Source organism: Morus notabilis, unplaced genomic scaffold (assembly GCF_000414095.1).
Source record: "Morus notabilis unplaced genomic scaffold, ASM41409v2 Scaffold698, whole genome shotgun sequence".
Lineage (NCBI taxonomy): Eukaryota > Viridiplantae > Streptophyta > Magnoliopsida > Rosales > Moraceae > Morus > Morus notabilis.
In genome coordinates, this window is record NW_010358448.1 from 654,610 (window position 1) to 667,476 (window position 12,867).

At 37.1% G+C, this 12,867-nt stretch overlaps 1 protein-coding gene across 1 annotated transcript in view; it reads left to right on the top strand.

The window, feature by feature from the left end:
* The first annotated feature begins 6,772 nt into the window (after window positions 1-6,772).
* Window positions 6,773-12,867, top strand: part of LOC21403633 — a 26,338-nt gene continuing 20,243 nt past the window's right edge. Inside the window, exons 1-5 of the mRNA XM_024161975.1 lie at window positions 6,773-7,147; window positions 7,276-7,329; window positions 7,470-7,556; window positions 7,739-7,808; window positions 7,980-8,071. Coding sequence (XP_024017743.1) covers window positions 6,914-7,147; window positions 7,276-7,329; window positions 7,470-7,556; window positions 7,739-7,808; window positions 7,980-8,071 — 537 coding nt within the window. The 5' untranslated portion in view covers window positions 6,773-6,913. The remainder of the gene's footprint in view (window positions 7,148-7,275; window positions 7,330-7,469; window positions 7,557-7,738; window positions 7,809-7,979; window positions 8,072-12,867) is intronic.

A 12,867-nucleotide genomic window follows, 5' to 3' on the forward strand; every position in this document is an offset into this window, starting at 1 on the left:
TTGTTTAATCTTGAAAGCAAATTTATGCTCACGATTCTGGTTTTGTCATAAAGGTTTGGTCCCAGGTGGAAGGACATCTGGACTACCCACCATGATGATTTTGGAGACAGGACTGCGGTAAGCAAATGTTATGTTGTCTTGTTTGTTTGCAAATTGCAATGCCAGCCAACTTAATTCCTTGTCCATCCGTGTCAAGGCAATTGCTGTTGTTAAAAGTTGGATTTTTCTTCACTCCCACTGGTCGATTTGAAGGATAAGTGGAGAAACATGAACAAAAATGTGCGTCATTGAACTGAAGTATATATGCAGCTTAGCTTTTTGTATTTTGCTTGCTTGCATATAGTTATATGCTTTTGATTGGTTCAACACGTGCTTTTTTTTATTATTATTTATTTTTATGCTTCATAGTTGCCAAATAGCGGTGGTTCTGGGAAAATGAATAGTATTTTGCTCCTTACAAAACAACAGGGATACTCCAAACAGTGATGAAATTTAACACTTTTCCGTGTAAATATCTGTTCCACGGAATGTAATGGAGCCTCACATAACAATGAGATGCGCCCAAAATAAATGAAAACTTGCTGCTTTATGCATGTACTATGTAGATGAAGTTTCATGCCCAGCTCGGTGTGAAATAACTCGAGCAATAATTCGAGAATATAAAACTTTAGGGAAAGGAGGAAAAAAAAAAAAAAAAAAAAAAAAGGATGGTGTCCCCATGCCTCTTGATTTGTTAGGTGGTGTCTTGAGTCGGGTGTTGGTTAAGGTAGGGTTCTTTGCCATGGTCATTAGGATCATTGATTGTAGGAGTTTAACTCCGTATAGGGTTAGAGTTTTGTTTAGCTCTGTCGATCGGTGCATGGACTCTCGATAAGGTTCTTTGAGTCTGCTTCTATACCTAGTTCTTGGTCTTCGGACCCTCAGTTGCACCTTGGTCGATTTTGGCTCAATTTAATAGATTTTTTCCTCTAATTGGAGGCCTTATTCACCCAAAGAAAAATATGCTCAAGTACTAATATATGTTATTCTCAAGCACTTAAAAGCATTACTAGCCAAAAAAAAAAAAAAAACACTTAAAACATCTCCAAGGCATTTCTATTATTCTAATGGTTAAAAATGAAAGATGCAGATTTGATTGATTTTTTTTATATTTTTACGTTTGGAGCAAGGATTCGTGTCATAGTTCGGATCATAATTCGTGGCTTGCTACAGTAGTGACAGAACTAGTTGCGGATTTAGGTGATGAGACAAGAAACGGATCTGGGCGGCTTCATGAGAAAGAGCGGTGGAGGAGATGTATGTGCCTGGGCTAGGACGTGGGTTGGGAGGCGGACGATACGTGTCGATCTCAACAGTAGTGTGATGTCTAGATCTGGGTGGCTTTGTGTGGGTTGTACTCATAGAGCAAATTTTGCTTTGGTGATGGGATCCAAAATGAATTTTGTTTGCATAAGAGGATTCTTCATGGAAACGTAGCATTGTATCTGGCTTTGTGTGGGTTGTACTTACATAGCATCAATTTTGTTTTGGTGATGGAATTCAAAACAAATTTTGTTTGTAGCATTATGTTTTCTCTATGAAGATTGTGATTTTGGGTCTAAATGTTTTTTTTTTTATTCTATATAATTGGTTTGAAAGTTTGAGGAAGAAAAAGAAATATAAATCTGTGTTTTTTTATAAAAAAAATCTTTTTTATTATTTAATCATTTTTATAGATTTATTAGTTAGAATTTAATGGCTTTAGTTAATTGTTAATTATATGCCACATCATTAAATATGTTAATTTTATAGACTGAAGTAGATGGAAAGGATATTTTAATCCATTTTTTATATATCAAGAGGTATTTTGAATTACTTTTAAAAATTAGAGACGTTTTAAAATAAGATACATACTTCGATGTGTATTTATGAAATTAATCCTTTTTTAATTTGAGTTTCTAATTAAATAAATAGAAGGGCAAGTTTGACATTTCACTTCTTAAAAAAAGGTTAGATTTTTAGACGTGTATATATATAAATAATAATTATGTATTATATGCTATCATAAAAGTTTGGCCTAAATTAAAAGTGATCTTATAAGGTTTAAAGTTGAATGAGGTTAAGTCATCTCACAAAGTATGGGCGTAGAAACCCTAATGTTTGTCTAATTTCTAATTTATAATGAGCTAAAATTAGAAATAAGAAAAGTGTGTGCAGTTATAAATGGTTTAGTCCCTAAATTATACGTATGATTCTTTTCTAACATCCTATTATCAAAAAAGTTAGAACCCCCTTCTCTAAAAAATTCAAACGCATCAATTTAGAATATTACGAACCACAAGACTTAAGAATTATATATGTTATCATGAATTCAGGTACGCTTCCGTATCTAGTCTATTACTCTTGATGATTTAACATGAATGATCTTGACATGGTGAAGGTTTTCATCTATAAAGAAATTTATAACAAGTGGTCTCAAAACCTTTTCATGTTGAATTATTGAGAAACGATTTGGTATTCTCAAATTTAATAATTTTAATTTTGGTCTTATTGGATTTGAGAATAATTGTTATTGGCTTAGTTTGGTAGTGCTGCGGATTTTAAAAAAATTGTTTTTAGCTGTGCTGAAGGAAGAAGCAGCTGTTATAAGAAGCAGCTGAGTGTTTGGTAAACTGTAATTATAGTAGCTGTGCTGGTTCTAAAATTAGTGTAATAGCGTATGGTAAATTTTGATGTTGAATTGCTGTGGGTATGTAAAATGACCAAAATAGACATGATATGAAAGTTAAATATATATAATTATTTTTAGTATTTAGAAGTATTTATTTAACTTAAAAAAAACATAATGCTATGATTTTGAGTTTTTTAACAATAATTTATGATAATTAATTCTTTTTTTTCATTTCTTCATTCACAATATAGTTACAACTAAAAGGAGCATTAGTGAGTAATCAATTTGTTGAACAAAAAAGTACATTCCATGTTCAAAAACTGACAGAGTCATTAAAAGAATTAAGTCGTGTTCATTAAACTTGTCACAATTTGATCTCGTACTTTAACCATTTCTTGTGATAGTAAAGCTTCATCTTCTTCTACATTGTCCTCCAGTTGATGCTCTTCATAAGCGAAAACATCTAGATTACCCTTGATTTCTTGAAAATGTCGATCACGCTGATCATGCATCCTAATATAGTTATGAAGCGTCATTGTTGCAATAACTATTTTTACTTGCTTCCTAAATGAATAATTAGGCATGTCTCTCAAAATTTTTCATTTTTTCTTTTAAACACCAAAAGTGCGTTCAATGACACTTTGAAGAGAAGAATGTGCTTGATTGAATACCTCTTTACTGCCCATTAGTCGACGACCTATTCGAAATTGTGGTAAATGGTATCGTTCTCCTTATATCCAAGAAATCCTTTCAAATGTTTGATTATTTTCTATGACAATTTTGGTTATTTGATTTGGTCCAGAGAATTTAGTATGCAAACTGAAGAAAGAAATCAGAGACTTAAAAGTTTTATTGCATATTCAACAATCTTTAGTGCAGCCATGTAAGCAGTTTTGCATAGCATACAAGCTTAGTACCAGACAAATATACAAAGCAAAATCAAAGTTTACCATTATTCCCTATAACATTTAAGCATTCAGCACACCAGAACGTGCATTTTTTTTCCATATATGAACAAACAAAGGGGAAAAATGAAAGGAGCAAGGATAAAATGACCTTCGCTGTCCATCGATGTATTAGCTCAGAGCCAAGGAGAGTTATATATAGGAGTTATAATAGATTTCACTTGGAGATACTTGTGGAGGACCTCAAAGCAAAGTAGCAATTGATACATATGGTGCCGGCACGGATTGATCTCGAAGCAGTGTTGGCCACATTCAAGTCCTTTGTGACAACACCTGCTGCTAGTCCTATACATGAAATGAAGATCTCTTTTTCATGGGAAGCATTTTCCTTCAACTTGGCATCAAATTCATCGACGGCATCGCAGTTTTGACCCATTTCAGTTATGAACTCAGCCAAAACCTTGTATCCAAACCCTAAGTCGGTCTCAAGCTTAGTGCAGACCTTGGAGACTAGTGATAAATATTCAAGCTTCTTTAGACCCTCATCTGTAGTAGCCATTGATGAAGATAATCAAAGCCTATCTGCAAGAATAACAGAGGTCAGAAACTTGTATAACGCACCCAAAGGCAAGGACTTTTGTTCATATTTACATACAATTTGTGGGCATAAATTAAGTAGTAAATGAAGCGTGAGAAATAAGAACATTTATACAAAACAAAGAAAAAAATGCAGAAATCAGAAAGAGTCAAAGAGAGAAACATATTAATAGAAAGATGAATAGTTCACGACAATTCAAATTACAATCTTTAATTTTTTTTTCCACTCTTTGTCATACCTTTTGGGAATAGAAGAAAGGAACGCAGGGACCAGAATGAGAGAGCGCAATCGAAGGTGGCGTTACTTCCAATTCCTCAGATGAAACTCAGTAGCAGAACTCTACCCCCAATTCCTCCGATTTCATTTGTGCCAATTAGGGCGTGAACTGATAGTATTATTCCGACATTAAAGATGAGAATTTCACCAGATTCTTAGACGAGGGCAGTGAAATCAAAGAAGAAAGAAGAAGATTTGCTTTACGTTGTGCTGCTGTAAACATAATGGGAATTTGAAAGCTTAGTATAAACTGACCAAAAACCACAAAAGGGGACAAAATGAACGAGCAGGCACCATGAGATTTGGGGGAAAAGTGTTCATAAATGAAAAACAGACAGAAATAGAGAAATGTGAACCTCTTTCGGTAAGCGAGCTTGGCGTAGGAAGAGCGCTTCACGTGCCTTTAATCTTCCTTCCACTACCCAGTCTTTCACAAAATCATGTATCGATCTTCCTTCCACGAACCTAAGAATGCATGGGGAAATTTGGGCATTTGGTGGAAAGAGAGGATCGAGTGAGGTTTTCTTCTTCCTTGGCCGGGTAAATGCCTCTTCGACGGCTAACACGAGCAAAACCACCAACACCGAGAGAACAGAGATTTTGGGGACTCCGCCGCCGACAATCGCAGGAGATAAACGGAGAGAGGGAGTCCGAGAGAGAGAAGGAAGAGAAACGGAGGGAGAGAGCGAAGGCTGAGGCTGAGGCAAGAGAGCACGAGAGGAGGCTGCCTCTGAGAGTTTCAGGAGAGGGGCTGAGGCAGAGAGCACGAAGGAGTTTCAGAATGATAGGTTTGAGGGTTATTTTGGGAATAACCAAAATTTCATTAATGAGGGACTTCAGATTCCCAGACAATCTGAAATCAGAAGCAGCAAGGGAGCTGCTTCTGATTTCAGCTAAAATATTACTTTTAGATTATCTAAGAATCCGGTTTTATGTGTTTACCAAACACATTTTTTAGCTTCAGCTAAAAAAAAATGCTTTTAACTTCCCAAAATTTATACCAAACTGAGAGGGGCTGAGGCAGAGAGCACGAAGGAGTTTCAGAATGATAGGTTTGAGGGTTATTTTGGGAATAACCAAAATTTCATTAATGAGGGACTTCAGATTCCCAGACAATCTGAAATCAGAAGCAGCAAGGGAGCTGCTTCTGATTTCAGCTAAAATATTACTTTTAGATTATCTAAGAATCCGGTTTTATGTGTTTACCAAACACATTTTTTAGCTTCAGCTAAAAAAAAATGCTTTTAACTTCCCAAAATTTATACCAAACTAAGCCATTGTCTTCTAAAATTCCGGGTTCAAGAATAGTTAAAAGTTGTGATTAATTGAATTCGGATTTAATAAAGAAAATTGATATTTTAATTTTCTGTCATTAAAGATGTTTTGAGAAGAGATTTTTCGTTCTTGTTTCTGAGTTTCAATGCGTTTCATTGCGCATGAAGAACTTTCGGTTAATTAATTATAAAAAAAGGACGATCAGATGTGTTTGGGCCCCAAGAATTATGCCGGCGAAGACGACAGCGTAGAGGAGGGTCTGTAGGGAGGAGGAGAGGGCCCACTGGGCTTGGAGGGCGGGCCCAATGAAGGAGAGGAGCATGAGTTTAGAGGCGTCGACGATGCAGGACAATTAACAAACAAGCGACCGGGAATAGCTGATCTGAGCCACGAGTACACTATATTATTATATTATATTATTTTGACATCTTCATTGTTATTGAGTTGTCTTATTACTTTAATTACCGGGTCTGCTGGGCTGACAAATGCAATAAAAGTTGCTTAGAAAGCTCAGCACGTCATAAAAAGTCAAAGATAGCGCACGTGGCTTTTTTGTTTTATTTTATTTAAAATTTAATAAATAGAAATAGTTTAAAGAATGAGAGAAAGAGAGAAATAGATTAAGATTTGAGATGAATTAAAATTAATAGGTGAATAGTTTACATAAATTAATAAATAAGTTAAATTACTGTTTTCGTCCATAACTTATCTGGTTATTAACCATAACTTGACAAATTATTATCCATAATTATTCATAATTTGTCTGATTATGAACCATAATTTAATAAATTTATCTATAATTTATTTAATTATAAATCATAACTTGATAAATTATGACCTATTAATGTCTATAACTAAAAATTAACTTATATATTTTTTTAAACTTTTCGACATATTTTTTACTATTTTCCTTAAAAAAGCCTATGGACCTGCACGCTTAGGCCCAATCCATTAGTTTTGGAAGGCCCATGCAGGAATGCCTGGTTCCTTGCTTGTTTCTTTGTTTGAAGGCTTGTTTCTTTGTTTGAACTTTGAAGCATGCCTTTCTCATTGATTTTCTGAAAAATAACGATAAAATAATTAGGCATCCCAATCTGGGATCTACGAGAAGCTTCCGTAGGAGCAGAAGGTGAGATCCATAAATTCCAATCTCAGGGATATTAGGTTGGATTGGATTAGGGTTTGGGATTGTGAAAAGTGAAAACGGCCATGGAAAGAGGAGGATCTGCAACAACAACTACTGTAGGAGGAGCCGCAGTGGCAGAGGCGGAGAAAACGTCGTCGTATAGGTACTGGGTGAGAGGTGCCACTGAGGACGCCGTTCCCATTCCGCTTCCCAAGAAGCTGTCGCCCGACGACTTTGATTCTAATTCTAATTCTAATTCTAATTCTAATTCGAATTCTAATTCGAATCCTCCAACTTTGGGTTCCGTCTGGAATCGGGTGCGTTTTCAATCAATTTCTCTCTCTCCATCTCTTATTTATGTATGTATGTTTGTATGTGTTAATATCAACATTAATATTATTACTGAATCATTCATCATCTTCTTGTTGTTGTTATGATAAAAAAGGCTGGAACTTGGGAGGAGAAGAACCTTAATAACTGGGCAACTCAAAGAATCAAGGTACCATTACATATTGCAATTGCAATTGGTTATTGCGCTTTTATTTCTCATTGGATAAACAAAGTTGTTGTTACGATGATCTTTTGTTTGCGTTTCTTTCTAGTTGTGGATAAGATTGATTTATTTGTTGTTGGTTTCAGGAGTTGGTTTTGTCGATTGGTTGGTTAGAGTTCCCATCATCAGGTGGAAAAGCTCAGATTTCTGATGTTTCCAAATGTCTTGGCGATGTCAGTTCCTTGGGAATCCTTTCTTCTTTTTATTTCTTTCTCTCCTTTTAACTTTTTGAATGAAATATGCTGTTTGTTGCTAAGTGGTTAGTTCTTATCAAAATAATAATAATAATTAAAAAAAAAAAAGTTAATTGCTGAGTAGTAGTAGTAGTAGTGGGCTGAAACTGAAACTGAAACAGGCTTTCTTGGCGACTGTCCGGAGCAAGAAGCGTGTTGGCTATACCTATGAGCTTACCTTCAAAGTCGAAGGTAATACTTTTACTATTACTATTACTAATAACAATAAACAAATACGCTTCGCTAAATCTAATTCTAATAAATAGATTAGAAAGAAAAGGAAATATCTTTGTTTGTTTTTTTTTTGTTTTTTTTATAAACATTACATTACATTACATTTCATGAATGTTGCTTCTTCATCAGGGGAGTGGATTATAAAAGACGAGAAAAAGTCGGTGAAGGGGCATTTGGATATTCCAGAGCTCTCGTTTGGTGAGCTTCATGACTTGCACCAGGTAAATCAATCCCCTATTATTACCTCCCTGCATTAACAATAAACTGTGTCCTTTGCTTTAATCTTTTAACATTAGAATATAGATGCATTGCATACATCATTAAACACACTCTGCATTGCTACAATCATAAAAGAAAATGCTGTTGGAGATTTGAACCGACAAAATTTATGGTGTGTGGATTTCTGTCTCCAGCCACTGTAAATTGAAATCAAAGGACAATGTACAAGATCATAAAAAATATGTCCCTTCTCCAAATTAGAGAAATATTTGGAACTCAGGCAAATTTTCTTTATCATTTATAGTAAGTTCTGATGCTTTAATTGGTTTTAGTAGTGGATAAGATAACATGAGATGACTCATATAGTCCACTTTGGATTTGCAAGTTTATTTGCAGTTAGTTTAGATGCATATTCATTTTTTTAGCTAGTTGCAAGTATTATGCATAAACTCGAATCCATTATGCCAGATAAAAGGGACAGATCCATAAAGAATGAGTTTGTCCTGTGTACTTAATCTGTTTCTAATGGCTAACCAAAGAATGAAAGTATGCCTTGGAATAGTTGTCCTGTGTACTTAATCTGTTTCTAATGGCTAATGAAAGAATGAAAGTATGCCTTGGAATAGCCTTAGGGAACCATACTAAGTTACACCAGTCAACTCTAGGTTTAGGAGGTCTCAAATCCTCCCAACACAGTTAGCTTGGTTTAGGGTTTAGAGTGTTTAGGGGTTGGTGGGTTGGGGGTTTTGGGGGTTGGGGTGTTGGGGTTTTAGGGGTTTGGGCTTTGTGGTATTGTGGATTGGGGGATTTGGGGTTTAGGGTTTAGGGGTTTTGGGGTTGGGGGTTGGGGTGGGGGTGGGAGTGTGGGTTCGGGTTGGTGGTTAGGGGGGTTGGGGGTTTGGGAGGGTTTGGTATTTGGGGGTTTTAGAGTTTAGGGGTTTAGGGTTATGGGTTTAGGATTTTAGGGTTTGGGGTTTTGGGCTTTAGCGGTTTAAGGGTTTAGGGGTAGGGGTCTAGGATTTTTGGGGGTTTTGGGGGCTTTTGGGGGCGAGGGTGTAGGGGTTTGGGGTATGGGATTTGAGGTTTGGGATGTGAGGATTGGGGTTTAGGGTTTTCAGGCTTTAGGATTTAGGGTGTTTTAGGGTTTAGGGTTTAGGTTTTGGGGATTGGGGTTTAGGGTTTAGAGTTTGGGGTTTGGGGTTTGGGGTTAAGGTTTTGGGGTTGGAGGTTTGGGGGTTTGGAGGTTTGGGTTTAGGGGGTTAGTGGTTAGGAGTTTTGGGGTTTTGGGATTTACGGTTTTACGGTTTTAAGGGTTTAGGGTTTAAGGTTTAAGGTTTAGGGTTTGTGTTTTAGGGTTTAAAGGTTATGGGTTATGGGGTTAGGGGTTAGGGATTATGGGTTAGCGGTTTGGGGGTTAGGGTCTGGGGGTCTTGGAGTCCAGGGTCTGGGGTCTTGGCTCTGAGGTTTACAATAGAAAAAAAATCAAGCTGTTTTAAGGCTAAGAAGGCACAAGGAGTAAAAAGTAAAGCAAAATAGGAGAATAAAAAAGTTAAAAGGGTTTAAAAAAAAGAAAAAGCAATAAAAGAAAAGAAGAGAAAAAAGCTTTTCAAAAAGTGTTAGTGTTTATGCCCTTAGGAATAAATGTAACAATATTTTTTGAGACATTTTGACTATTAATAAAGATTTATTTATTTCATATATTTATGTATTGTCCTTTTTATGTTCATATTAGTTGAATGTATGATAAGCAAATTAAAAGTCTGAGATTGTCATTCTAAATCTTTAGATCATACATGTAATGTGAAGAACATGTGGAAGACATGACGAATTCACTTTTGATGAATTATATGTTGTCATCTTAATCCTTAGATGGATAATGAACCCGTATGCTTGACTTGTATCATTTGATGTACTAAAAGGAGACATCCTGACATTATGTAAATGTATGCTTACCGGTACATTGGGGGTATGACTCGTGTATGCGTAGATTTATTATTCATAGATAGTGGAATCCATAGCTCCTGTAAAGAGTTAATGATATCCTCTTATGCATTATCAGTGGATTGAAAAATACGAGATTTTGGCCATTAGACTACTTTGTGTTATCTAATGGTTTACTATTTGTAATGGTACGAATAATGGTTTTCTGATGGTGTGATAATGGAACATAAGATAAATGTAATTGGAAAGATAAAACGGAACTTAACCTCAAGTCGATTATGGATATCCTATGGGGATGATACACTAATATATTGAGTCATGGATGAGAGCTAGTAAGAGTTTTGTAAATACGCTATATAAATTGAGAGTGCAGCTCTAGGCTTTTAGTGGAGTAGCGTTAGAGTTTTATAATCATGAGACGGACTTATTGGTTTACAAGTAGTGTTGTGATTATATGAGCTTGATTTATATATGTCCATCGGGTCCCTTTGCTAGCTCACACAATTTCCTGTAACGATACGGTGTATTTATTACATATTGGTAACTTGTGTGATTTCCGTAAAAGGGGTTCAAAGTTAATAGGAGATTGGTTTATTAATTCACGAGTGATTTATCGGGTGAATTAATTGTTAAATGAATTCTAGATAAATTGGTTGAATTATTGTTTTAAGAGTTGTTTAATATGAAAAGACTACTATATGACTGTTTTGATCAGACATTTTCTCTATTGGGTTGCTTGAATCAAAACTGAGGCTATGTGCAAGTTTTTCGTGTTGAAGAACTAGGAAAACAACTATTGTCAGTGCAGACAGGTCGGCTGGACATGTTGACCGGTTAGTGAAGACAGGTCGACCGGTCAGGTCGATCGGTTTGTGAAGAACAGGTCGACCGGTGAGTTATAACGTCTCTGTCACCAGTCGATCGTTTGTAACGCGTAGCGCGTGCTAACGTGGTGAAACTGACTCTGGATGCGATAAAAACTTTGAGAAACCTAATTGTGATGAAAGTATAACTTCTTAAACCCTATAAATAGTCCAGTAAGTCACATTATTCATTAGATCACTTGAGAGAATTTTTGGAGGCTATTAACAAAAGATTCCTGAGAGAAAAAATTGTTTAATTCTCAAGAATGATTTTTTCTTTGGCTCTCTTGTGGTTGGAAGGAGTTCAAGAATACCAAAGGGTGATTAAACGATGTGTGCCCACCTGCACTCCGATCGTAAAAACGAGAATAACAAAGAAGACCTGTTGGTTGAGGCTCTTCCAGTCGTTCTTTGGAACGCTTTGACCAGTCAGACGTACAGTCTCCTTAAATCTCAAAAGGTATGATTTAGATCTTTAGTATTTATGTTATATAGCATCATGAACATGTTCTTGGTTGGCTTTGACGTTGATGAAAGTTTTTAAAATTTCGCTGCGCACTCGATGTTTTTTTTTTTTCCAACAAAAAGTGCACCTAAAACGGTGCGTTTTAGATGACTAAAAAGATACAGGAGTAGGATATACACTCTTTTAGGGTTTAAAGTTTAGAGTTAGGATTTAGGGTTTAGGGGTTAGGGTTTGTGGGTTTAGGGTTTAGGGTTTAGAGTTTAGGGTAGGGGTTAAGGGTTTAGGGTTAGGGGTTAGGGATTTGCGGGTTTGGGGTTTAGGGTTTGGGATTTTGGGTCTAGGGTCTGGGGTTTAAGGTTTAGGGTTTTTGGGGTTGGGGGTTTGGGGTTTGAGGTTTTAGGGTTTGAGGTTTTGGGGTTTCGGGTTCGGGGTTTAGGGTTAGGGGTTTAGGGTTAGGGGTTTGGGGTTCAGGGTGGGGGTTCGAGGTTCGGGTTTGGGTTTTTAGGTTGTTAGGTTTAGGGTTTTTAGATTTTTAGGTTTTCTTGTTTGGGGGTTTAGGGTTTAGGGTTTAGGGGTTAGGGGTTTAGGGGTTAGGGGTTAGGGTTTAAGGGTTTAAGGTTAGGGGTTTAGGTGTTAGGGTTTAAGGTTTAGGTGTTAGGGTTTACAGTTTAGGCGTTAGGGTTTAGGTGTTAGGGGTTTAGGGTTTAGGTGTTAGGGTTTAGGTGTTTGGGTTTAGGGGTCAGGGGTTTAGGGTTGGGTTAGGGTTCGGGGTTCGGGGTTAGAGTTTATGGGTTTTAGGGTTTTAGGGGTTAGGGGTTAGGGGTTAGGGGTTAGGGGTTTGGGTTAGGGGTTTGTGGTTTAGGGGTTTAGGGTTTAGGTTTTTTGGTTTAGGGTTAGGGGATAAGGGTTGGGGGTTTAGGTTTCAGGGTCTAGGGTTAGGGGTTTATGGTTTGGGGTTAGGGGTGTAGGTGTTTGGGGTTAGGGGTTTAGGGATATGGGGTTTAGGGTTTAGGGCTTGGGGACTAGGGTTTAGGGGTAAGGGTACGGGGTTAAGGGTTTACGTTTCAGGGTTTGGGGTTTAGGATTTAGGGTTAGGGGTTTAGGGGTTAGGGGTTTGGGGCTCAGGGTTTTGGGGTTGGGGTTAGGGGTTAAGGGTTTAGGGTGTGGGGTTTGGGTTTCGGGGTTTGGGGTTGGGTTTTGGGGTTTGGGTTTTGGGTTTAGGGTTTAGGAGTTTAGGGGTTTGGGGGTTTAGGGTTTAGGAGTTTAGGGTTTAGGGTTTGGGGTTAGGGTTTGTTATTAGGGTTTCGGGGTTTAGGATTTAGGTTTCGGGGTTTAGGGTTTAGGGTTTGGGTTTTAAGGTTAGGGCTTTCGGGTTTAGGGTTAGGGTCTTAGGGTTTAGGGTTTGGTGTTAGGGGTTTGGGGTCAGGGTTAAGGGTTTAGGGGCTTAGGGTTTGGGGTTTGGGGTTTGGGGTTTGGGGTTTGGGGTTTGGGGTTTGGGGTTTTGGGTTTTGGGTTTGGGGTTTGGGGT